This window comes from Lissotriton vulgaris, chromosome 11 (assembly GCF_964263255.1).
Source record: "Lissotriton vulgaris chromosome 11, aLisVul1.2, whole genome shotgun sequence".
Classification (NCBI taxonomy): domain Eukaryota; kingdom Metazoa; phylum Chordata; class Amphibia; order Caudata; family Salamandridae; genus Lissotriton; species Lissotriton vulgaris.
Genome location: NC_141699.1, coordinates 368,082,997 through 368,109,245, shown reverse-complemented (window position 1 = coordinate 368,109,245; position 26,249 = coordinate 368,082,997). Strand labels below are relative to the sequence as shown.

Genomic DNA, 26,249 nt, shown 5'->3' with positions numbered 1-26,249 from the left:
GCTGGGCTCCAATGCAGGCTCAAGAGAAGTGAAAATAGCCTCATGACCAAGAAATGGTGTTTGAACATTTTCACCAGAATTCAGAATGGGAAAAATCTGCACATTTCTTACTGGAAGTACACTACTTTAATGTTAAACCATGGTCGAAATGGTCCAAGGCATCATGTAACTACCTCCCACCACCCTCATGTGCACGAGACAATTAATTGTACTTCGCCTAGACTGCAACCCTCTTTCAGGAAAGCCTGGAGATAAGCAGTAGTTTTTTTACGCCAATTAACCAATGATACTAACATGAGCAAATGTAATCATTCTGATTGGTGGAAGGGATTAGCAAAATGCATTTCAGTCATTCTCATTGTCTGCCTTTTGATTATTAAGAAATGATCCCTATGTTTGGCACGGTCTAACCGGCTGATAAGCAGCCAGTAACACTATCTGGAGCACTGCACCTTCCTTTGACTTGTTTTAACTCCAGTAAGGTGTAGGTTGGGAAGACCATCTGCCACTTTTCTGTAAACACATGCTAATACAGGAAATGGGGAAATGTCCTGCCAATTCACGTCCACCCACACCAGTTAAGAGCAGAGCTGAAAGATACTAGTCAACGAGATGGCAAATTAACTGTGCTTGCAATAGAAGGACTCAAGCTGAACCCACTCTCCCTCATCTTCAAAGTGATATACTCATCAATGTCCTTGAAGGGCACACCGCTCTACGTTTGGAGGACAGAGGGCCTGACACCGTGATGTGTGGCTCACAGTGCTTGTCCATGCTTGTGAGTTGGTAGGGCGTTCTCTATGTGTGTGCAAGGAACTTGTGCATCAACCAGACACCCCTCTAATTTGGGGGATCTAGCCTTAAAAGCTCAAAAGCACTGGTGCAGCCCGATTTTGAAGAGGGCTTTTATCCTCCCTGATCCTTCCAGCCCCACTACCAACTTTTTCCACTGTGCTTCAGTTTTTCGGGTTGGGAATCAGCAGTGTATGCTCAGTGGTCATTCATATATATACTAACCTAAATCTGACAGCAGGTACTGCCGCCCCCGAAGAGTCACCATCTGTCCATCAGCACTGTACTGGGGAGGAGGCCAGGACCTCATCACTGCATAATGTTCCAGAAGCATCTTCGGGGTCAGTTGGTCCCTCCACGGGTGGGGCCCAGAGCTGAACAGGAAGGTAACAAGTTAATATTTGAGTCAGAGAATCATGGAAAGTGTAATCTTCTTTGAATTGCCTAACTATTGTGCAATACGCAGCAACCTGTTGCTTCAAGCATACACCCTCTGCTCAGTCATCCATCTTGCTGAGCCAGCTTGTGAGAGACAATCAATCTTTTCAATTTTTCAGTCTCAATCTTTTCTCACTCCTTGGGCTCCTGCAACATCTATCCCATCTGCACCTAAAGTGTGTAAGGCCGGAAACACCTGAGAACAGTTTTTGTTGTTAGGTCTCGGCTAGCGTAGGCATGTAGAGTCTCGCTTGCAGGATATTATGTTTTAGGGTTGATTTCACTAGCGAGGTTAAGCCCTGCCCCTCTTTTTCAATGGCTTGCGTCACCGTTCATGCTAATTGGTGGCCAGCCATTGGAAAAGAGCGTCCTGTGTCTTTTAGAGCCGTCCCATTCGGACTGGCTTCCTTGACTTACTGCTGTTGTAAAAGGTTTCTTATCTTCTTTATTGAGAAAATAATAAACCTTTTACGCCAGCACGGCAGTCCGTCCAAGTGGGACGTCAGACAAAGAGAAAAGCCTGTGGCCAGCACTCTCGCCCCTTCCTGCTCTCACCCTCCCATTTCTCGTTAAATGCTCCAGCGTGGCACCAAACTTTTCGTGTATCCCTTTTCTCCTTCCCTCTGACTTGCCCCTCCCTGCTCTCACCCTCCCAATCCTCGTTAATTGTTTGCTTTCGGTTTCTTTCAGGGCTTCACCCCAGAGCGTCTCTCCTTCAACTCTTGTCACACCGCCCACAGACTTGAAGGAGATCCGCCGTCATGCATGAGGGCATGATTTCGTGTAACCCCCATCTGCTCCCGGCTTGAGAGGAGGACTTAAAGAGTGGAGGGTGGTGTTTGGGGGTCTTTCGAGAGGGCCTCTATCAGCGGAGTTTGGAGCAGGGCAACCGGAAGGGCCCCGGAGGATCAAGGGGCCCCAGACCCAGGGGTAACAAGCAGCAGTCTGGCAAGGAGCAGGCGGAGGCGACCGAGCAGCGGAACCACACACTCATCATGGTAAGACCTTGGGAGTTGTGGTGGGGTGGGGGCAGGAGCAGGGACACAAAGGGGGGCACACTGCAATGAACAACACACCGGGTGGCATCCATGGACACAAAGTTACCCTCCTGGGGTGGGTTCTAGCCATTCACTGTTTTTTTTTAATTCTGTATCGAATGGTGTATGCCATCATCTCAAGTAAATAACAAATGAATATATGTTGGCCACCTGTATAGGGACTACGAGGGACTGCCCCTGCATCCTTGCATGCCACAACGCGCATTGAGGTGGTTCAAATTTGCTAGGATCTGTTAAGCAAGTGTGTACATTTGTGCATTAACTTTGTCACATTGTTTCCACGCTGTCTAGCGTGTCTTTAAATGCTTCGCATTTCTATGTATGCAGTGTTAAAACACCATGTACCTTCCCCTTGTTGTTTCTACCTTTGCAAAGAATTTCTTAGAATAGGATGAGTAAATTGTGGCACTAACGTGCTGCGCTTCCTGAGGGGTAGTAGAGCCCTGCACGCTGCTGCATCCTAGGAAGTTCAACCCAGACTGCGCAAAACCACTGTGACTTGGAAATCTTGTCTCATTTGGCATGGTACAGAGGTGTTGTGTTTACATTAAAAAAGTGCTAATGGGGCGGGGTGTACCGTGGCACGGGGCTACAGCCCACGGGCCATGGATGTGAAAACTTTGGGAAAATGTGTGTCTCCTCTGTGGGAGATCGATAACCTAATTGTGATATATAGTGGTGTATCTTTGAGCACAATTAGTGTTGGTGCTAGGGAATATGTGTGTGGCTCTGTGTGTGTGGCTCTGTGTGTGTGTGTGTGTGTGTGTGTTTGTGTGTCTCTGTTTGTGTGCGTGTGTCTGTCTGTGTGTGTGTGGCTGTGTGTGTGTGGTTCTGTGTGTGTGGCTGTGTGTGTGGCTTTGTGTGAGGCTGTGGGTGTGTGTGGCTGTTTGTGTTTGTGGCTGTGTGTGTGTGTGTGGCTGTGTGTGTGGCTGTGTGTGTGTGTGTGGCTGTGTGTGTGTGTGGCTGTGTATGTGTGGGGCTGTGTGGCTGTGTGAGTGTGTGGCTGTGTGTGTGGCTGTGTGCTTGTGGCTGTGTGTGTGTGTGGCTGTGTGTGTATGTGTGTGTGGCTGTGTGTGTGTGTGGCTCTGTGTGTGTGTGGCTCTGTGTGTGTGTGTGTGTCTCTGTGTGTGTGCGTGTGTCTGTCTGTGTGTGTGTGGCTGTGTGTGTGTGGTTCTGTGTGTGTGGCTGTGTGTGTGGCTTTGTGTGAGGCTGTGGGCGCGTGTGGCTGTTTGTGTTTGTGGCTGTGTGTGTGTGGCTGTGTGTGTGTATGGGTGGGTGTGTGGCTGTGTGTGTGTGTGTGTCTGTGTGTGTGTGGGTGTGTGTGTGTGGGGCTGTGGGGCTGTGTGTGTGTGTGGCTGTGTGTGTGGCTGTGTGCTTGTGGCTGTGTGTGTGTGTGTGTGTGGCTCTGTGTGTGTGTGTGTGGCTCTGTGTGTGTGTGTGTGTGGCTCTGTGTGTGTGTGTGTGTGTGGCTCTGTGTGTGTGGTTCTGTGTGTGTGTGGCTCTGTGTGTGTGTGTGGCTCTGTGTGTGTGTGTGTGTGTGGCCGTGTGTGCGCGTGTGTGTGTGTGGCTCAGTTTGCGTGGGCAATTATTTTCTTTTTCTTAGCCGTAGTATGCAAATTTGAATCAGGTGCAAAATCTCAGTTTTTGAATGATCCGTTTTCTGCCTGCAGTGAACTAGAAAATGAATAAATTGTACGCTGCATTTTTGCAGTGATCCATTGACTGCCACAAAATTACTGCCCAGGCATGTCAACTTGCAGATACATTTCACAATGGGGAGGAGGTTTGGGGGAGGATCTTACAGGGGATGTGTCTATGAAGGGACAAAATCATAAGCCAATAGCTTTTATGAGGCATGAGGGCACAAGGTCATGAAGAGGGGTTGGGGCTTTGGGCAGAGATCTGACCCCCAACATCCCTCCCCCAAAATAAAATCTTCTGAAGCTACCACTAATGCCCTGGTGAGTATGTAAAAAAAAAATACCCATGAAACGCAGCAGCTCCCACCCTCCAGATATGAGCTGGAAACCCACACCCGCAGTGTGAGAGACAGCAGTGTGTATGAAATACAGCAGTGTGAGAGACAGCATTGTGTGTAAGAAAAACAGCAGTGTGTGTGAGAGAGACAGCAGTGTGTGTGAGAGACAGCAGTGTGTGTGAGAGAGACAGCAGTGTGAGAGACAGCAGTGTGAGAAAGAGCAGTGTGAGTGTTCTAGGGAGAGCATGGTGTGTGGGGGAGCATGGTGTGTGAGAGAGACAGCAGTGTGTGAGAGACAGCAGTGTGAGAGACCTTTTATTTATGTTTTGGTTTTTGAAACATAAATAAAATGCATTGCTATTTGCAATGTCAATAGCTCATACTCGTGTGAATACGAGACCTATTGCATTGCAAATGCAATAGGTCTCGCATTTGCGAGAGATTAAGCTATTGGCATCGTAAATGACTGCCATTTAATTATCTGTTTTCAAAACCAACACATAAATAAAAAGTTTGTCATTTACAATGACAATATCTTTAACTTTTGTGAAGGCGAGACCTATTACATTGTAAATGCTTGTTTGTCTCATGTTCCTTTTTCAAGGCTATAAGTGACCATCAAGACCTCTGAAGTATAGGGCACACCCTCCAGATTAGCCATTGGGATAAAACAAGAAGACCCTACATTGGCAGTCAAGGTGGTCAAACCTATCCATCTTGGATCCTTATGTTCAGACAACTCGCCAACTAGACGCCCAAACCGTTCTTTCACATTGTTGTGCCTTCTCTGCCTTTATGTCTAGATCACCCTTTACGGCACGTGGCAGTATACTAATGTTAAGTTATTCACTACCGTCCTCCTCCGTTCACAATAGATTCACCATTAAAAGTGCCTGTACCCCTGCATCTAGACAGCCTTCTGCAGCAAAGGACGTCCTAACCAGGTTCAACTGTCCCTTTTTTCTTGTGTGCAGATCGCTCTTGTCCAAACTAGTCAGCTTCTCTGTCACTGTTCAACGACATATTGGCCTAAACTGGTGACATCACTACTGCCTTTTTGTGTCTACACATTCCTTTGGCTTTAACCTAGTCAACTCCAGATACCTCTGTTGAGTTATGTACCAACCAGCCTGCTCAGGCATTAGTCTAGTCAAAGCCCTGTGTCTCTGTCCCTTTGAGTCCAGACTATGTTCAGCATATTCCGGTACACATAGGAAGAAGTTTCCATGTTCCCTTAAGATCTGAAGAAGGGTGTGCAAAATTGAGGATTTGTTTCCTGAAATTAAGTGAAATGTAGTTAAAAAAAATCAGGAAAATTACATGTAAATTAGGCACAATTAATTTACTGTAAAAAAGTGAAAACAACAGAAGGGCATACACCGCGTTGACTATTCAATTGGGATATATCAGCAACAGGACTGGTTCGCAAAGAAAATGTCTCTCAACATAATTTCAACCTGTCTGCTGCAGCAAACAATTGTGCAAATGATCATGCTAGCATACTTTTTGATAGTTTGCATAGTTTCATAATACGAAATTGTTTTAAACTAGTCAGATTTCCCGTCCCTGTCATCTCATGTGCAGATAATCATGCAAATGAATATGCAACTGTCCCTTAGTGTTCAGATCACTTTTCTCAATATCCAACGGAGTCAAGACCAGTCATCCCTACTGCCTTATGTGTGGATCAGCTTCCTAAGGTGTCATTGCAGTGCCAGTTTAGTCTGCCCCCCAAGGACCTCAGCCAATGTCATACCGCAGGTATTACTTCTGCACTAGTTTCAATCTACTCACTTTCTAAGGGACGCAGTGACATGCCATAGTTTGGATTTGAGATTCCTGCTTGGTATCCCAAAAGTTCAACCATCAGAAACATCTCCTCTCTTCTACACTCTCTTGAACCTGCCTACAGGACAACTCTCACTCACATGCAGAAGGTCTGTGGAAGCCCACAGTGTGCTCCAAACTGTGACAGCAGCCGGTTCTCTAGATCCACCACTGTCTCCCCAATCAGTTGGTCCGGTTGGATGAGGTCAAAGTCATAGAGGGCGATCTTGAGGTCTTTCTGCAGGGGCAGCATACAATTCAGCTCAAACATCCTGGATTAGGTGAGAAGGAATGGGTGACAGGACATGGAAAGAAGAAGCTGTTTAGATGCACAATGATGTTACAGGGATCAGGTTTGGAAGACAATGCTGTCACTAGGCAATGGTGTCACAACATTCAGGTTGAGTAGAAATGCTGTGACAATATGCTATAATTTGGTGGGAGAGGATGTCACACAGAGTTCGCTCATGGTCTGTGTTTTCATAGTCAGCCTGCTGGATGTGAGATGAAATCAAGACAGCATTATGTATCTCAGAAATTTTCAATTGTAACAGAACCCTTTTCAACCTCAGCTGAGGGTCTGAATTAGGCCAAACCCCTTTTATGTTCTACTGCATGCCTTAAAACAAACTAACTGCAGTATGCCGTAATGGCCACTAGCTATGACTGTCTACTTTCAGTTGCAACTGCAGATGCATAGTGATGTAACTACAATACACTATGATGGCTTCTATCCTGCTTGCATATAGTCACTACATGATACGAAGTCGGTGGTCGCTTTGATTTGAAACTGGCAGGAGATAGATAACTGCAGCTAGTCTTCAAATGTTTAATGTTTTTTAAATGGTCATCAAGAAGATATTGTCAGCTCCAAGAACAAACAATTATTTGTTAGGACAGGCCTATTAGTTCATAATGATCCCATTAGTGGCAATTACAAAATGGCCAACTGCAGGTCCTTTCATCAGCTGTACTGGCACCAGATCATCGGGCATGAGGAAAAATCTAATGTAACCTGTAAGCAATTCAAATAGTTGGTCTCTTTATGTTTCTTCATACATTTATGTATATTCATTGATAACTTTATTTCGACCACGGTGGGCCATAAAAGTACGTATTAAAAGACAGTAAAACATTAAAATCCAATTTGAAGTTTAAGAACACATTTCATATATATATATTTATATATATATATATATATACACATTATTTACATCAAACACATCAAAGACACTCCTAACTAAAAAGAATGAAATCATCTAAGTAGTTATCAAAGTGATTCCTTGGCTATCTTAAGAGCCTAAAATCTTGAATCAAATTGTTATAACATTTCTGCGTTTAATCCACATGCCATGCAGGAAACGGGAAACGGCAAAAATAACCGGAGGGTGGGTGTCGTATCTAAGTACTCTAAGCGCGTACTCATACTTGCGAAAACCCAGATTCCTGCAGATAGGTTTAATCCACCTGTTACGGGACAGTCCATATGCTGGACAAAAGAAAAATACGTGGCTTACATTTTCAAATGGGTGTTCGCACGCTGGACACTCTAGACTTTTGTTTACATCCCATTTGTTGGTCAATGACCTTAGTGGTAAGCTACCCATTCTTAATTGTAAATACAGCTTCCTAGCTTGTGCTGGGTAGATCATATCTAGGAATACCTCCTTCTTGTATTCTGTTTTAATATTGAGGAATTCACTGGTCATTCTTCCTGCTGCCATACTAGCATGCAGGGCCAACAAATTCTTAGACCTAAACCTTTTTACCAGGTCAGTTCTGGAATAAGTCAGAGAAACTGTCTCAGGAGATTCCCATAACCCAGGGACATCAAGCCGTACACACAGATCCTTGATATGCGATAACCAAGTAATTTTCCTTGACCTAAAAGCCACCCAAACCTCCTGGAACTCTGCACGATACGGTGCAAGCTCCGGGACAGACCAGAACCTTCTCCAATAAGTTAAAGGCCTCATGGCAACCTCCTCCTCCACGGGGAATAACCCAAGGTCAAATCTTAACGGGACCAATGGGGTACTGGAGGGTAGGGCAAAAAGCTCTCTCATAAATGTATGTTCCACCCTTACTAAACTTTTGGGCCGACAGTGTCCCCATAATTAAGCCCCATATAGTTCGCTGCTCTAGCTTGTACCCTGTATATCTCGATAACCGGGGCTGCCGGCTTAAATGGAGATGTTGTGTACTTTTTCGATAGTCCACCCACAGTCTGCTTCAATTTCAGTGACGATTTCGCTATTTGTGCATCCCACCCCAGTTGTAATTCGAGAGTAATTCCTAGGTAATCAAACGTCCTAACTCTCTCAAGTGGTATACCATTCAGGGTAGGATTAGGTCTTGTTTGCCTTGGGGGATTAAAGTTCATAAATTTTGTTTTGGCCAAGTTGATTTCTAAGCCACTTAAGGCGCAAAAATCTGCAAATCCGTCCAGGATACGTTGGATGCCAGTAGCTGTTTGAGACAGCAGTAGAGTGTCATCCGCAAACATTAATGCGGGCACTCTTCCTGTGGCAAGTCTTGGGGCATCCGTATCTTTTATGGCTAGAAGATGTTTAACAAGCCCATTTATGTACAAACAAAAGAGGGTAGGGGCCAGCACACACTCCTGGCGTACCCCCCTTTGCACTGGAAAACGTGCAGACAATTCTCCCCCTTTTCCACATCTAACCTGCGCGTAATTGCCTGTGTGGAGCCTGATCAATACTCCCAGGAGGTAGTGCGGCATACCAAGGTCATGGAGAACCCTCCACAGCTTATTCCTCTGCACCAAATCAAACGCGGCCCTTAGGTCCACAAAAATGAGGTAGAGGTTGCCACTCTCCACACTCACTGATTTCCAGAAGAGGACCTGTAGGCGAAAGATCTGGTCAATGGTGGAAATACCAGATCTGAAGCCAGCTTGCAAATTACTTAAGATCTGATTATCCTCTTCCCATAGCTGGATCCTATACAGGAGTATCCTCCCAAAAACCCCAAAAACCTTCTGTGGAATATCTATCAGGCTAATGGGTCTATAGTTTGAGGGTTGCAGGGGACAGCCTTTTTTAAAGATGGGAACTATCTCAGCCCCCTTCCATGTCTCAGGTGGGTCTGTGCCCATTAGTATTGTATTAAAAAGGACACAGAGGTAGGGTGCCCAAATTGTAGGTTCCGACCGAAACAAGTCCCCGGGGATTTTATCAAGCCCCGGGGCTTTGTTGGGTAGCAGCTTAGTAATGGCAATCTCCATTTCCAAAGTCGATATCTCTGGAGCCCCCCCCCCCCAGTCGATGCTCGTGGGGGGGAGGGGGGGGGGGGGGGGCTCAGGGACTTAAGTCGGAGTCATCATTACTTGGCTCAGCGTAGAGACCACCAAAGTGTTCTTCCCATACTGTTGGGGCTATATTTGGACTTATAGCGTTCCTCTCCCCCCTGCCCCCACTACTAACAATAGCCCAGGAAGATTTGAGGTCTCTACACTGTAGTGCCTCCCTCAGATCTTCCCACTGTTCCACCTCCCTGGACTTTCTTTCCCTTTCTATGACCTGCTTATACAGCACCCTCAGGGACTTAATGCGCAATTTGTCTTTTCCTTTGATGGCTTTGACCAACTCTCCTTTCAGCTTACGGCATTCAGCAGTATACCAAGGGTGACTCTTAGGCACATTTTCCCTAAAAGTCTGAAGTGGGAAAAAAACCTCTAGCATTATTGAGGCTAGCTGTTTGTGAATTTCAATGGGTCTACTGTCCGTTCCGACTATAACCTCCATGGACCCCACCTCTGCCATATCACTAAGGAAGGGTAACACTTGAAGATAGATTTGAGACTGCCGTTCAGTGGAACCCATAATCGAGGGCCATTTTACTCTCCTCCTGTTGTTAAGCAGGAGAAGAGGCTGTGGCGGGGGATTCACCTCTGGCATATTAATTCTGAGTCCCCAACTCCCTGGCTTCAGGGACATTACCAGGGCATTATGATTGCTATCCAACCGTGGATGGATCTTAAAATCCTGTACCTTGTCCCACGATCTAGTTTCAATCAGAATGTAATCGATAATCGAAGATTGGCCAGCTCTGTTAAACCTCCCATTGCCAGGCCTATCTGATTTTTATCTGCCATTACATGGTCTTACTGATAGGGACAATGTGAAGGACATATTTTGGAGTACCAATGGTGTCCACGCTTTTACTATAGGAATTGATGTTTCCGGTACATTCCAATATTGATTTTCTTCGTCAGGGTCCTCCATACTAAAATTACTGAGGGGTTCAAACTGACAGTTGAAATCCCCCCAATGATTATACCAACCTTGGGGTCTGGGGTCCTAACTAACGCCTCTATTGGTCAATGACCAAGGACTCCTGACCACTCTGTGTTGGCCTGGAATAGATATTAATTACGGCTAGGTGCTTTCTCCCTGGAAGTATTGGCAGGACACATAAAATGTCTGGGGAATTGACTGTCACCTGTTTCGCTGTTACTCCCAGGTGAGTGGCTACCCACGTACTAAGCCCTCCGTACGGTCTTCCTCTTTTCCCTTTTATTGCAGGGACATTAAATGTTGCAAACCCACTCCGCTGATAGTCGTCCAGGGCCCACGTCTCCTGCAAAAGGCAGATATCATGTTTGTCCATGAACAAACCCCAGTCGTATGATGTCATTTTATTTTTCAGACCTGCAACATTCCAGGATAGTATGTTAACACTCCTGTTTTCTTCCCCATGTGTTGTGCTTCTACTTGCACCATAGTCGGGTGATCTGAAAAGACAGTCACCCAGCTGTGTCAGTCCCTTCCTTTCACCCACACAGCTATCTCCCCTTCTCCATATTTCTCTAGGATCGGTACACCCACTTTCCATATCCCCTCCTGTCCCACTCAGTGAAACATTTCCGGTATACCCTTTTCTTTTCCCTGGTATGCCTTCCTCTACCACAATTCTTGACACAAAAAAAGGCGCTTCATCTCAGCAAAGTTAGCTTTGACTACCTGCAAATTCTTCCATTCAGCTGTGTAGCAGGGGGGCTTCCTTGGTTCCATCAGTCAATCAACAGATTCCAAGTTGCTAAATCCGTTATGATGGTAAAACATATCGAGTGGCATTGGACTATTAAATGGGCCATTCCTGTTAATATTGCATGGGATGCGATTACCTCCCTGGTTATCAGCACCCATCCAGTTAATCCCCTCCCACTCATGCTCAAAGCAGCCCTTGCTGTATGTCCCCGGATAAAAATAAGTCAGTGGCAGGGTTTTAATAGGCGTGTCTAGGCTACCTGACTCCATATTACAAATATACCTAGCTGTCCAGCTGTTCCTAAAATTGATTACGATACAATCCCCATCTGTGTTCTTCTCTCTGGCTCCCACCCAATCTATTTGTCTAGCGAACAGGATTTCACTGATTTACCAAGATCGGCAGGGGTCTATAACGATTCAACCAGTGAATACATTTGTTTTTGAGGTCTCCGTAATTCTCGACCTTTCCCGGGCTCAATGTAGGGACCCTCACAAGAACTACCATAATGGGAACTGACTCCGGGGGCAAAGCTATGCGGGCCAGCTGGGGCCTGGTAGGACCCAACGGTCTGGCCCCCGGTCCCGGATTCGGACCCTGCACGGGTCCTTGGCCATAGCTACTACCTCCCGTCACACCACTACCCCCCTTGTGTTGACTGGCGGGCTTGATGGCACTATTGCTAGCTGGGTTGATTGGTGTGTATTTGCTGTGGCACCTTGGACTGATGGTACCCTCTCTGCGATTCCATCTACTGGAGTTATACTTTGGGTGCCTATCTGGCTTGGGCCTGATGTTCTTATACCATTACCAGTCATTTCCATGGGCCCCCTACCCATCCCTCCCACTTTCGGTATGCATAGTGCTTCAAGGCAAGACAGTCGTTTCTCGATGGAGTCCAGTCTTTTATGGTTTGGGAGGCAAGACTCTATAAACATCCATTCCATTTTGGCCCAGAAGTCCCCTCCCCTCTCTGGCGGCGACGTGGTTTCATCAACTTCAATAAGTGATTTGTCTGCTCCAGAATCCTGGCCATCAGTCAGTCAGTCAAATTTGCTTTATTCGAGGTAAAACTCATAAAAGCATACAGCATATAAACAATTGTATTAATTACTACAATATTTACAAGTCACAAAATTCATCATGTATGTTTATATATGTTAATACGATTAAAAACCATTAAAAGAAAGCATAATGACTACAGTTTAAAAAACTGTAAACAATAATTATAGTTAATGCCCACAAGAACACAGTTTGAACATTTAATTTTTTTTCTACAGAGACACACAAATTAAGGAAGACAAATCAATCACATCAAGGGGGTCAAGCCCACCACAAGTTTCTTCTAATGGCCCATGCCCACCTCAAGTATTTGGCAACCGCAACTGTAATAACCGGCAAGGTGTTAGTGCAAATTATTCTTAAGGTCACCTTGCTGTCCCTTGTGCCTAGCAATTTTCACATCGCCTTAAGCCAAACACGTCTGGGGGTTAAATAGGCCCTACAAACAAAAAGAAGATGGGTGATGGTCTCACTTTCATTTTTACACGCCGGGCATATCTTAGAATTATCTTTACCCCATCTACCGGTTAATGATCTTATAGGGAGTGACCCTGCTCTGAGCTGGAAGTAGAGCTTCCTATCCTCCAGCTTTGTGATGTTGTCCCAATAAGGCTCTAAGCTAGGAGAAACTTTTGTTTCCAGAAAGCAACCCTCCATAGTGGAGGGATCAACATCATTCCAGTTCCGGTAGGCGACCATTTCCCAGTACCTTTCTTTTAGGGCGTCTTTGGATGGGAACTGATCTGTCTTCGGGGTTCTCCCACATCCCCTGCATACCCATTATCCCCAATGCTTTGTGGAGTTCTTTGATCCAGGTTATCTTGTGGAATGTGTCAGTTTTGATTACATCCAGGAATCCCTGAGCATAATGCGTAAGTTCAGGAGTGACCCAGATACGGCGCCAGTATAAAATAGATAGTAGTCTAGCCATATCTGAGAGGGCTTTCCTGCCAAGATCATAACGCAACGGTTGCATTGGGGTACCTTTAGGGAGGCCAACAAGATTACGCAGGAATTTGTTTTTCACAAGCGTTAATGATGCTAACTTATCATAAGCCCATATTTCGGCACCATAAAGGGCCGAACTTAGGGCTTGCGCCTCATATACTTGCAGTGCTGGCTGGACTTCTTGTGCTCCCGACTTATTGCTCCCGCGTTTTGGCGGAGTTTTAATGCCGCCATTTCTATATGTTTCCCCCATTTTAGTCCTTTTGACACATGCATACAAAATCTGATACCATTTCCACTTTGTGTCCATCCATAAAGAAGTTCCCTCTAAAGCTATGGTGAGGATTAAATACCATGAGCTTTGTCTTTGTAACATTAACTTCCAACCCCCGGTTAACACAAAAAACCTCAAAAATCTTCAGGGCTCGCTGTAATCCACTGGGCGTTTTAGATATAATGAGCGTGTCATCTGCGAATAGTAAAATTGGAGTTTTCTCTCCAGCCAGGCTAGGAGCATCCACTTTTCCCAGCAACATACGCTCAACTACCCCATTAATGTACAATGATAAGAGCGTGGGGGCCATAGCACAATCTTGGCGCACCCCACGCTCTACCGGGAATTCAGAGGTTACTTGGCCAATACTCCCCCACTGTATTTTTGCATAATTTGACTCATGCAACCTCATCACGAGTGTTAGGATCTCTAGCGGCATACCTATCTTGCTTAGCACTTTTCACATCTGGGATCTAGGGACTAAATCGAAGGCTGCACGTAAGTCTATAAATGCTGCATAGATGCTACCTTTTCCTAGTACTACCGTCTTCCAATATAGTAATGTAAATCTGAATATCTGGTCTGTAGTACTAGTTAATTTGCGGAATCCAGCCTGAAAGGGGGACAAAATGTTTTTCTCTTCTACCCAGGCCAATATTTTCTCTAGGGTCATTTTTCCAATCACCTTTTGTACCGTGTCTAGCAGGCTAATAGGCCTGTAATTCCCAGGCTGTGTTTTGTCGCCTTTCTTGTACACCGGGATTATGACTGCCCCTTGCCAAGACTTTGGTACTGGTGCCCCTAGTGCCACGGCATTGGCCAACTTTGTTATATAAAGTCCCCAGTGCTTTTTATTGTGAAGAAAAACATCCGCCGGGACCCCATCAGGTCCTGGTGCTTCCCCCCTCGAGACAGAGTCAAGTGCCACTGCTGTGTCATTAATATTGAAGGGTGCAACTAAGTATAAAATGTTTTTCATAAGTTCTCTATACTTGTCCTCAGGACGGCATGCGTATTGGGGGCCAAAATACTCTACCCACATGCTCTGCATTACGTGGTTTGTTGGTGGTTCATGGTGTCCTCCTTTCCCCCACTTAACAATACTCCAAAAGAGTTTGGAGTCCCTAGCAACACTGGCTAATTTGAGGTCTTGCCAGAGTTCCTCATCCCATTTTTTCTTTGCTCTGTGGATGCTTTTTTTGTAATCCTGCCTTGCTACCCTCCCAGCAATAGGGTCTCTACTTTTAATTGCAGTTCCAAGGGATGTTCTTGCAGTTCTGCAACCCTCATTATACCATCCCGCGCTCTCGGGGCATTTATTTTTCCTCATGGTTTTGGGAGCTACCTTAAAAATTGGCCCTTTATATTTCCAAAGAAGCTATCGTGTAGATTAGTGATGTCTCTCTGGTCTTTTCCTGTCACATTTTCTGCCCTCAGTATGGTATCCATTTCAGATGTGGTTTTATTCAGTTCATCACTAATATTCTCCAGCACCGTGTTGTTCGTTGCAACTTGGGGCCACCTCACCCTCCTCATGTAATTTGTTGGGACAATTTCGGCTATGGCCTCCTCTCCCTGGTCGGATCCCTCTAGCTCCCCTTTCCAGAATTGATGAGTAATGCATAGGGCAGAGCTTTCCAAAGTGTGTGTCGCGACACCGTACAGTGTCGCTTCCACTCTGTGGGTATGTAGCGTGACAATGACCCCCACTCGTGTGTGGCAGCCCGGGCTCAGACAGCTCCCGGGCTGCCACACACAGCCGCATCCGAGCACTTCACAGGTCATTAAAAGACCGTGTGTGTGCTTGTTAAAGAGGCTTTGTTGATGTTTCACCCCTCCTAATAGCCCCTGCAGCGCAACCCTACCTACTGCTAAATGTTTCAGCCCCCCACCAATGTGGCTCTAGTAGCGCCTCTGCGCTGGGGGGTGTCTGCTGCTCTTAATATGCTCTGTAGCGCCTCCCTCCACCCTGGGCCCAGCAGGCACCAGTCTTAGCCAGCGGCACGGCTGCTGCGAACATGATTCTTGCACCTTGACCTTGTCGGACATCTGGCAGTGGCAGCTTCCGAGCAGTTTCGAAAGGAGTCTCTGTTTGGCACACTGATCAAGGCGCTGCATCTTAATAATTAGAAAACTTAGGCGTTAGAAGAGAGGTGGGGACTCTGTCCAGCCTCAGGTTCATGAGCTTTTTATCTTATGACCTCCACATGTATTTATAAACATTACATCATTGTATTTGTCTATTTTGCAGAATTTATTTCTCAGTAGTTGCATTTAATAATAATATCACAACCAACGGCTCCCTGTAATGCACAAACAGCAGAGGCAATGCTTTTCCAGGGGCGGCTCACACGAGAAGTTCCTGAGAGAAGGGGAACGGCAAAAGGGTGCCAGAGATATGGGGGTGGGGGCAGAGATAGAGGGAGTGATAGAGAGGGAGAGAGCGAGAGAGCGGGGAGGGACAGAGAGAGAGAGAGAGATACTGAAGGATGGAGAGAGGGGGCGAGAGACATACAGATGGAGAGAAACACACAGAGAGAGAGAGAGAGAGAGGGAGCGAGACTGAAGGATGGAGAGAGAGAGATAAAGAGAGAGAAGGGATAGAGAGGGAGGATAGAGAGGGGGAGAGAGACTGAAGGATGGAGAGAGAGAGCGAGAGAGATACTGAGGTAGAGAGCCGGAGAGAGAGAGAGAGAGAGAGAGAGAGAGAGAGGGGGAAAGAGAGGGGGAGAGAGAGAGAGACTGGAGGAGGAGGAGGGAAAGGGAGAGGAGTGAGAGGAAGATGGAGAGTAGAGAGAGAGTTAGAGGAGGGGAGAGGGAGAGTAGTGAGAGGGAGACGGAGAGGAGAGAGAAGGAGAGGAGGGAGAGTAAGAGGGAGAGGAGGGAGAGGGAGAGGAGTGAGATGGAGAGGAGAAAGGGAGAGGGAGAGGAGGGAGAAGGAGAGGAGTGAGACAGAGAGGAGAGAGAGAGAGAGAGAGGGAGAGGAAGCGGAGGGAGAGAGGCAGAGAGAGGGAGAGGAAGAGGAGGGAGAGAGAGGGAGAGGAGGGAGGGAGAGGAGTGAGACGGAGAGGAGTGAGACGGAGAGGAGAGAGACAGAGGGAGAGGAAGCGGAGGGAGAGGAGAGGGAGAGGAAGAGGAGGGAGAGAGGGGGAGAGGAGGGAAAAGGAGAGGAGGGAGAGGAGGGAGAGGAAGAGGGAGAGGAGGGAGAGGGAGAGGAGTGAGACGGAGAGGAGGGAGGGAGAGGAGAGAGAGGAAGAGGAGGGAGAGAAGGGAGAGAGAGGGACAGAAGGGAGGGAGAAGAGTGAGACAGAGAGGATTGAGACGGAGAGGAGAGAGAGAGAAGGAGAGGGAGAGAGGGAGAGAGAGAGAGAGGAAGAGGAGGGAGAGAGGGAGGGAGAGAGAGGGAGAGGAAGAGGAGGGATATAAGGGAGAGAGAGGGAGAGGAGGGAGGGAGAGAGAGGAGTGAAACGGAGAGGAAGAGGAGAGAGAGAGGGAGAGAGAGGGAGAGGAATAGGAGGGAGAGGAGGGAGAGGAAGAGGAGGGAGAGAAGGGAGAGAGAGGGAGAGAAGGGGGAGGAGTGAGACGGAGAGGAGGGAGGGAGAGGAGGGAGAGGAAGAGGGAGAGGAGTGAGAGAGTGAGAGGAGGAAGAGGAGGGAGAGAGGAAGAGGAGGGAGAGGAGCGAGAGAGGGAGAGGGAGCGGAGTGAGAGGGAGATGGAGAGGAGGGAGAGGGAGAGGAGTGAGAGGGAGAGGAGAGAGAACCCCCTGTAGGAGGTTCTGCTCGCTCGATGCGCTCGCTCGCTGCGCTCACTCGCATTACCGTGTCACAAAATGAAGATTGTTGAAAAGGTGTATCACCGACGTGGAAAGTTTGGAAAGCTGTGGCATAGGGGGTTGTGATCGCTCTCCTGCCTGGAAACAACTTTCATATCTTTTATCAAATGCCAAATTGCCATATTACAGATAACATAATCAATCCTACTTTTTGAGCGGCCATTATCAAAGATGTTTTCTCCATGACCATCACTCATTGTTCTTCCATTTAATGCTCCAAGTCCTCTTTCATTACATATTGCATTTATCTGGATTATGCTATCTGTCCATCTGTCAATTGGTTTTAGATCCAATTTAGGGATCCCCCACTGGGAATCCTCTTCTTCCCCTGAATACCAGTCGCCTACTGTGAGCGGCTCAAAGGTCATATTTAGATCGCCAGCAATTATTATATCATTCTCACATGGCTGGGAACCAATCAGATGGTCAAGGGCTACCAGAACCTGGGATTTCTCACCACCAGACCCTCTAATACACAAATTATAGATATCTAAGTTGCCCAGAGAGCTCATTGTTAGCCTAATCAGCTGTATGTCCCTGCAGTTAGTTGGGAGTTCTACCACTCTATCAAAAAGTGGCCCTTTCGGCCAACCTTTAGGTCCCTTGAGTGCCGGCACGAAAAAGTTCAAGAAACCCAGGAGAAACTGGGGCTCGCAGGCCCAGGTCTCTTGAAAGAGACAGATGTCAAAATTATTTATAAAGGAAACCCATTCAGGTGATTGTAATCTCGGGCCCAATCCTGCCAGGTTCCAGATACTATGCGACCCCCAACCCCCATGGGATCTTTCAGAAATCCTGAGGTAGGTAGGTTAGGTATGCTTATGCCATTTACCCTTTGGTGCTCACATCCCATATTTTGGACCATGGTTAATGCATTAGCCACCAACCCAACAGGAACACTGAGCACAGTGTCAATTGCTGAATTGACCCCTGAAAGGCCCGCACAATCTATCCCCTCACACCCACTGCAATTTGAAATAGGCTCACTATCTCTAGGTTCCTGGTTTCCCACAATTGCTACCCCTATCCCGTTAGATGGCAGTCAATCTATGTATGGCCTCCAACCCAGAGCTACTGAACCTATGCCCATTTACGCTTAAAGGTGTATGTGAAGCATTCCAAAATGGGCGGGGGGCAGCTTACTCAATTGTATACCCAATCGACTAGGTGGGGAAGATCTAAGTTCTAGCTGGAATAAATTCTCAGCTAAATCTTCAGTGGACAAAGTTAATTCAATGACATCTTGACTTTCCCCGGGATGGCTCAGTCTCCTTGCTTTTATTATGTCGTCCCTTATAACTGATCTACACCCTCTGACATGACGCAGCCAATGAATGGCCTTGTTCGTCAGAGTGTCTACCCCTTCCCTGTTGCAGTCAGCCCTCCTTTCTAGCTTTGGGACGTTAGTCATAAATATATTCTTTGTAGCAAAGTTCCCTTTCATGAGGGCTTCACCCCTGCTGGGGTCTGAGCTAGAATTTGGTGTCCCTTGTTTAGAACATTTGGGGTTGCTATTTTGAAATGCCCCTACCACCGTCCTGGGATCCTTTTGCTGGGACACTCCTGCTAACCCCCTGCCCTCACTGGCGCCCCTCATGTTACTATGCTCAACATTCCTAGACTGTTTTTCTACTCTATTTTTCCTCAGTGAGCCATGGGCCCTAATTGTTGGGGTTGTAGGGGTAATTGATATCCTTTTCGCCTCTACGTCTACACTGTGGGTCTGGGGTGCTTCACCACTCAAGGAGACACATTTCCCCACTAAAACTTGGGTTCTTTGGGTAGCTTTGGTTGAATAGGCAATAGTTTGATTGTGGGGAACCCCTAATCTAGGCCAGGGGTCACCTACGTTAGATTTTGTAGCCGGGGTTAAATTAATAATCAGTAATTTCATTACCTCAACATTTCAGGGATCGTAATAGGATGGCTTACTAGCTCTTGAATGACTGACTCCAACCCCCCATTCCCCCTGATAGACTCCGTTAGGTCAGGGGGCCCCATTTCATTAATCAAAATCTCGTGACAATCATCAACAATAGAGTCAATAGAGTCAATCCTGTTGAGTACACAGTTCATGGCAGCGTGTTTTGGTCCCCCCTTCGCTTTCTTCTTTTTACTTTGCTTTTGGCGTTTTGCCGACTCAACCCCCCCCCCTCCGCCTTCCATGGATTTACGCTTGCCCATAGTTCGAATAACTTTCCAATAGACATATTGATAACAGTCACACCAGTATGTTCGTAAATGAGAGAGCACTCTGTACCTTATTGCATAGCTTGAGACCTTCAAGATTCCAAACAATGTAACCAATATATCGGGATGTTAGTGGTGTGGCCCGTCCCGTCCTCTTTCGTCCACGGACGGCCACACCCGGCCCGCCCTTTGCCTGGGCTTAGCCCGGCGTGCCCTGCGCGTGTCCCGCAACGTGGAAGGAGCCTCGCCCTTTTTAGCTCCTCCGGGAGTGAAAGTCCGTGCAGGTGTGAATGATGGTGCAGGGTTTCCTGGGGGCTCTAGTCTCCTCCTACGGGGGTCACGAGATGGAGTGGGCGGCGGCAGGGGAGACTAGCAACGAGATCAGCAGCAAGTGCGGGTAGGTGGACCAACCAGCACAATTCCTCCAAAGGCTCCACAAAAGTGTTCACAGTCCCCCGTTCCACTGAGGGTGCCTCGCCCTTTTCAGCTCCTCCGGGAGCGAAAGTCCGTGCAGGTGTGCGTGATGGCGCAGGGTTTTCTGGGGGCTGTAGTCTCCCCCTACAGCGACCGCGAGATGGAGTGGGCGGCGGCAGAGGAGACTAGCAACGAGATCAGCAGCAAGTGCGGGTAGGTGGACTAACCAGCACAATTCCCCCAAAGGCTCCACAAAAGTGTTCACAGCCCCCCTCCTCCTGGCCATCTCGCCCAGCCACAGGAGGTTCAGTGTCCTTGATAAAATATTTTTGCTTTTTAGTGTTCTTGTTTATTAGGGTAGCTCCCCCATGATTTCTTTTGGCTGCTTGGTCCAAGACTTTACTTGGGACCCCTGGATTAGTAACCAAGGCCAATCTAGTAGACTGGCCAGATCTAGTGAACCGTGAACTTTGGTGGGGTGTTTCTGGGACAGACTCTGATATGGCCCTATTCGCTGGTGGACTATGCAATATCACTACTACCTCTTTCAAACTGTTAACCTCCCCCCGGTCTGTCCGGTACAGTATCAAGACCTGGCTGTACAACCGGTAGTAACAATGTTAGTGGGGGTATAGAGTCTGGTACCGGGGAGAGGGCTGTAGCAATTAGTCCCAGCGAAGAACGCTTGTCAAGAATTTGGTCCATAGAAAGTCTTTTCTCAGTGAGTTCAATTTCCCTTTGTAGGGCAGACGTTACCCGAACTAGGAACTAATCTATGGTCCCTGCAACACTCCCTGTATTGGACTTCCGCCCCTTCCCCACTCCATTAGCAGCCATGCCCTCGTAGCGTCAAGTTTACAAATCAAAATGCACTGACCTTTTCACAGGGATCCGTAGCGAGAGTCCAAGAGAGGGGCCCCGTCCCGTCCTCCGTCGGCCTTGGACGGCCGTAGACGGCCCCGCCCTTGTCCTGGGCTTCTCCCGGCGCGCGCCCGCGCACGTTCCGCGCAGCGGATGCGGCGAGGAGTTATGTAGGGCTGTGGGCGTGGCTCGTGCACAGGTGAGGCAGTCACGGGCTCCTGGGACTTGAAGTCCTGTTGCAGCCTATAGCAGCGTTCTACTTTTCCACTGCGACGATTTGCGGATATTGCCGAAGTGGTGGGCCTCCAGGTGGCAGACTCTTAGCCCCCCAGGTCTCCCTTGCAGCAATCACCAAACAGCAGGAGTCCTTAGAAAAACGAATGAGTCATGCACTATTTAAACAATCTGTGCCTGATTCACTAAGGTAACTTGCACTTTTGATTAAGTGTACTACTTTTTGCTTTTTCATAAAATTTAAGTGTAAGTTACTAGAAATAAAAACAGTAGTCAGTCCAGCGTAAAACATGGCCAACCACTGTTACTGCAACACCTTCACAGAGAAAACAATAAAGGTAGGACATTGAAATAAAACTCCATAGGAAATAATATTTAATTAAATTATTTAAAATAGTCAGAAATATACATGAATATAAAAATACCAAATTTTTGTCTTTAATTATCAAAAATTCGAATAGCCTATTTTCAAAGTAAGTAGTGAACTTACTCAAAAGTGTAAATTACTAAAAAGTGTAAATTACCATTGTGAATCAGGCCCCATCGTTTTCTAGTAGATCAATTTACTTGTTGGTAAATATTATGACATTATATGCTCAAACATATTGAAAAACAATATTAATGAAAAGCTAATTTCTTAATTTAGCTCACATTGTATATAGTTGGAAACAAAACATAGGAAGAACTGAGAAATATTTCACTCATACAAACATATTTCAAGTGACTAAGAGAATTGGGACCCGATGTAGGTAAACTCCACTTTACCACTTCTGAAATACCGAATCATACCGATTCGGTATTTCAGAAGTGGTAAATTGGAGGGGGGGAAATGTAGGTAATCCAGATGTTTTGATTACCGATTCGGTAAAAATCGGTATTTACCGATTCGGTAAATACCGAATCGGTAATGCCCATTGCTTCCTATGGGCTTTGAAGCCCATAGGAATCAATGGGCATTACCGATTCGGTATGTACCGAATCGGTAAATACCGAATCCATCAAGGGTGCAGGGGGTGTCACTTTGACACCCTCTGGCACCCCCAATACAGGCGTGGGTGCCATGTGGCAGGCATACATGCCCTAAGGGCAGTATGCCTGTCACATGGCATAGGTGTGCATGCACACATGTGCATGCACACCTGGATTCGGTATTTTAACACCCAATTGGATTGGGTGTTAAAATACCGAATCTGAAGGGCCTGTGGGACTGAAAGTAGTCCCACCTACATCCCGAATTTTAAAACTCGGTAAACTTACCGATTAGGTATTTTTCAAATTCGGTAATTTTACCGAATTGGTAAAATACCGAATCGGACAAAAAAAGGTCCCCTACATCTCAAAAGGCCAAATACCGGTCGGAAACGGCCGAATTCGGCCGTTTCCGACCGGTATTGGCCACCTACATCGGGCCCCTAGTTAAAAAATTCAGCAATTCCTTATCTGTTAGAGACTATCTAGTCGCAGATTTCTTACCTTAGAATAATCCCCAGGTGTCTGTATCCAAAAACCTTTGAGCAGTACCTCTGGGCACCGGTATGTGGCATCGATAAGCTCCTTGTCAGCATCGTCCATGCCGGAAGTGACATGCATTGTGCCTATATAGGCTCCAGCCCAGCGAGCTGACAATCTTTTTGTGATTTTTCAGTGCCAGAAGCACAGCACTATGACAGAATGTTTCTACCAGATAAGACATTATCAAAGGTAGGTAACTTGTTCATCTGCTAGAGACTTTTAGTTGCAGATTCCTTACCTTAGTATGGATACCTAAGCAATACCTCCCGGAGATTCAGACCAGGAAGTCCTGGAGTACAGAACGGGCAAAGTGCCTGTCCTGACAGACCTGACTGTCCAGGCAGTAGTGCTTGGTAAACATGTGCAGAGATGCCCACGTCGCAGCCTGACAGATGTCCAGGACGGGGACTTCACAAGCTAACGCAGTGGTCACAGCCTTGGGTCTGGTGGGTTGAGCCTGCAAGCCCTCAGGAGGTTGTTTTTGGCCAGTGCATAGTAGTTCTTAATGCAGAGTACAATCCATCTGGAGATGGTCTGTTCCCACACAGCTTTCCCTTTCTTTGCCCTGGCGAACCCAATGAATAGTTGATCATCCACCCGGTGTTCTTTGGTACTGCCTATGTAGAATTATAACGTTTTTTGGGGATCCAGTTGATGGGAGTCTCTCCTCCTCTTAGGAAGGGTGAGCCAGAACAAAGAAGGTAGGCAGGGTGTCACCAGTTTTGGCAGGAAACAAGGCATGTGTTCTCAGAATCAGTTTGCCTGGAGAAAAAATAGCTTGCTAACCCTTCTAACTCATGCAATGATTTGTTGACTATTACTATACGCATTACTTAGTTCAGAGATTTCATTCGAAATCATCTTGGTGAAGGAGCCTTGGTCCATTCAGCCACCTATATCTTGAGATTCAATTATTGAAGGGGGGAGCTTGGTTTTCAGTATGAGGTGATAATAGTACAGAAATCCCCGGACATTTGTGATAGGTTTAAAAGTTCTTCTCTGACTTACCTGCCAAACTCAGGATTTAATGTTGCGGGGATGTAGAAATCTCTGTCATCCAAGATTTTTTTTCCGATGGAGATGTAGATGTAGGGGTCACTCTGTGGCAACAATAACACAGAAAAAAAATTATTCATAAGACAGCCATTTCTGGGAGTCATATTTAAACTTTTCCTCCAAGTTATCTCCAGAGGATTATGATTCACCAAGGGAAAAGGTTGCTTATCTGTAATACCAGTTCTCCATCATATGTAGCTCTATTGTCCATAAACACCCAACATCTAGGCATATGTGGAACCCGGAACACTTATTTACAGAAATAAAACATATCTGTTCCCAAATATAAAATGACTAGCAGCCCGTCCCGACGTTGTCCGGGTATGAATTGCTGCCAGCCATTAGTATATTGTTTTGTAGGATTTCGTTTTGATAGCATTTCTTATCTGTGACAGGCCTGTGAAACGCTCCGATTCACAGTGCACTGCTGATGCACTTAAGAGTGCGCGTTCAGTACAGTGTGAACTCGAGTTTCCCTACTTTATTTTTCCTTGCAATATTATATAGCGCGAACTCGACAACATGGCATGAGCACAATTTACATTACAGAAGAACACATTCATTTGTGGTAGGCACAGGGAGACAAAGCGATTTGCCTGAAATCACAGGATGTTGAGCTGATGCCGAGATTCGAACGTAGCTCCCCAGCTCTAAAGTTCACAATTCTAGAACTTGTGGGGGGAGGTGTGTCTAAAAGTGTATATCGATGCTGGCCATCAATAAGAGAGACCTGTGTATTTTTCAAATGGGTGGTGAAAAAATATGAGTTTGTTGCTGGAGATGTGGGCCGCCGTGCCACCAATGTATTTACCGGGGAAGGGTAAACACCCATTATTCCGCAACTTTCTTTCCGCATACCATCACTCCGCATACTTTCATTACGAAAGTACCATGACTCCGCAATGCCATTATAACGCATAGCATTACATTTTATATGCTTTTACCACACATACATTTACAACGAAATTCGTTGTAAATGCATGAATGGTAAAAGCATGTTTTTTTTAAATGTTTGGATAAGGTAAGTATGGGTTTAGGGGTATATGTTTTGGGGTACTGAGGTATATGTTTTGGGGCCTTTGGGTATTTTAAGGGTTCAGATATAGTTTTGGGTTATGGGGTACAGGGGTAGTTTTAGGGTTTAGGGATAGGTATGGGTTTTGGGGTACAGGAGTATTTTTGGGGTTCTGGGCTAGGTTTGGGTTTTGGGGTATAGGGGTATTTTTAGGGTTCAAGGCTAGGTTTGGGTATTGGGGTACAGGGGTATTTTTTAGGTTCTGGGCTAGGTTTGGGTTTTGGGGTACAGGGGTATTTTTAGGGTTCAGGGCTAGGTTTGGATATTGGGGTACAGGGGTATTTTAAGATTCAGGGGTAGGTTTGGGTTTTGTGGTACAGGGTTATTTTTAGGGTTCAGGGCTAGGTTTGGGTTTTGGGGTATAGGGGTATTTTTAGGGTTCAGGGGTAGGTTTGGGTTTTGGGGTACAGGAGTGTTTTAAGGGTTCAGGGCTAGGTTTGGGTTTTGGGGTACAGGGGTATTTTAGGGTTCAGGGGTAGGTTTGGGTTTTGGGGTACAGTGGAATTTTTAGGGTTCAGGGGTAGGTTTGGGTTTTGAGGTACACAGGTATTTATAGGGTTCAGGGCTAGGTTTGGGTTTTGGGGTACAGGGGTATTTATAGGGTTTAGGGATAGGTTTGGGTTTTGGGGTACAAATTTTGTTTGGCAAAATGGATATTGTATGATGGTGATGGATATTACCAGCTCATACACCAGTATTGCACACACAGACGGTTTGAAGGCTGTCCATAGTTTTTTACAAACGAGAGAAATTTGATTTTTTTAACACAATTAAATGCTTATTGAGTTTTTAACTTTTAGCTTGAATAAAAACATTTTTGTGTTTACTGGACAGCTATATAGGCAAATGTCTGGTGTGGCTATGGGTTCCTGTTCCTCCCCCAGCTACGCGATTCTCTGCGTTGGCTGGTGGGAGGAACAGATAGCCTGGGCCAACATCAATGTCATGTGGAATCACAAGATTAAAGCGTGGCATCGATACATCAATGATCTTTTCATTATCTTTGAGGGATCTATAGCAGAAGCCACCACTTATGTCGATGTACTGAATAACAACAATATTAATTTGAGATTCATTTGGGAAATAACCATATACTAAGTAAGTGGCATAAGAACCATGACTTGTGAAAAGGAACGGCCTAGGGCCTAGGGAATCGCTGGGGCTACACTATCTGACCCTTAGGTTAGGAGTAGGAGGCCCACAGGCGGCGCGTGCAGTGTCTGTACACTCACGCGAGAGTCAATAGAAAGTCAATGGAAACCTAAAAGGTAAGTAATTGAAGATTTAGGACACTTCCGGTCTAACTAGGAAGATACAACTAACAAAACTATACACTCAGATAGTCAATCCCTACAGAAGCACCAAAGTACTCGTGTTACCTCCCCCACGGGCTGCGGGTGCATAGGTGTCAAAGTGTGTCGGATTTTCTTGTTGTTTCCTATGGAGCCTTGGAAGAAGATGCTGAAGGCGACCGGGAGGAAGATGTCCGGGTGGATTCAAGGGTGGATCAGAGTTGAAGAAGACCTGAAAGCAGAGGGGACAGAGTCCAGGTCACTAGCCAGTGACCGGGTGGAACCAGGAAGGAACCAGATGTCGTCGAGGAGCAATCAGGCGCTGTCGTGAAGTTTGTCTTTGCAGCCTCGCAGACCAGGAGGCGTCGAGGATGACCAAGTGCTGGAGAGGAG

At 46.5% G+C, this 26,249-nt stretch overlaps 1 protein-coding gene across 1 annotated transcript in view; it reads right to left on the bottom strand.

The window, feature by feature from the left end:
- The window catches only part of LOC147679786 (myoferlin-like), a 3,853,508-nt gene that overhangs the window by 1,137,158 nt on the left and 2,690,101 nt on the right, over positions 1–26,249 (bottom strand). Inside the window, exons 20-22 of the mRNA XM_086943347.1 lie at positions 23,442–23,533; positions 6,195–6,365; positions 1,018–1,166 (exon numbers count right to left, since the gene is read on the bottom strand). Of these exons, the coding sequence (XP_086799473.1) occupies positions 1,018–1,166; positions 6,195–6,365; positions 23,442–23,533 (412 nt within the window). The remainder of the gene's footprint in view (positions 1–1,017; positions 1,167–6,194; positions 6,366–23,441; positions 23,534–26,249) is intronic.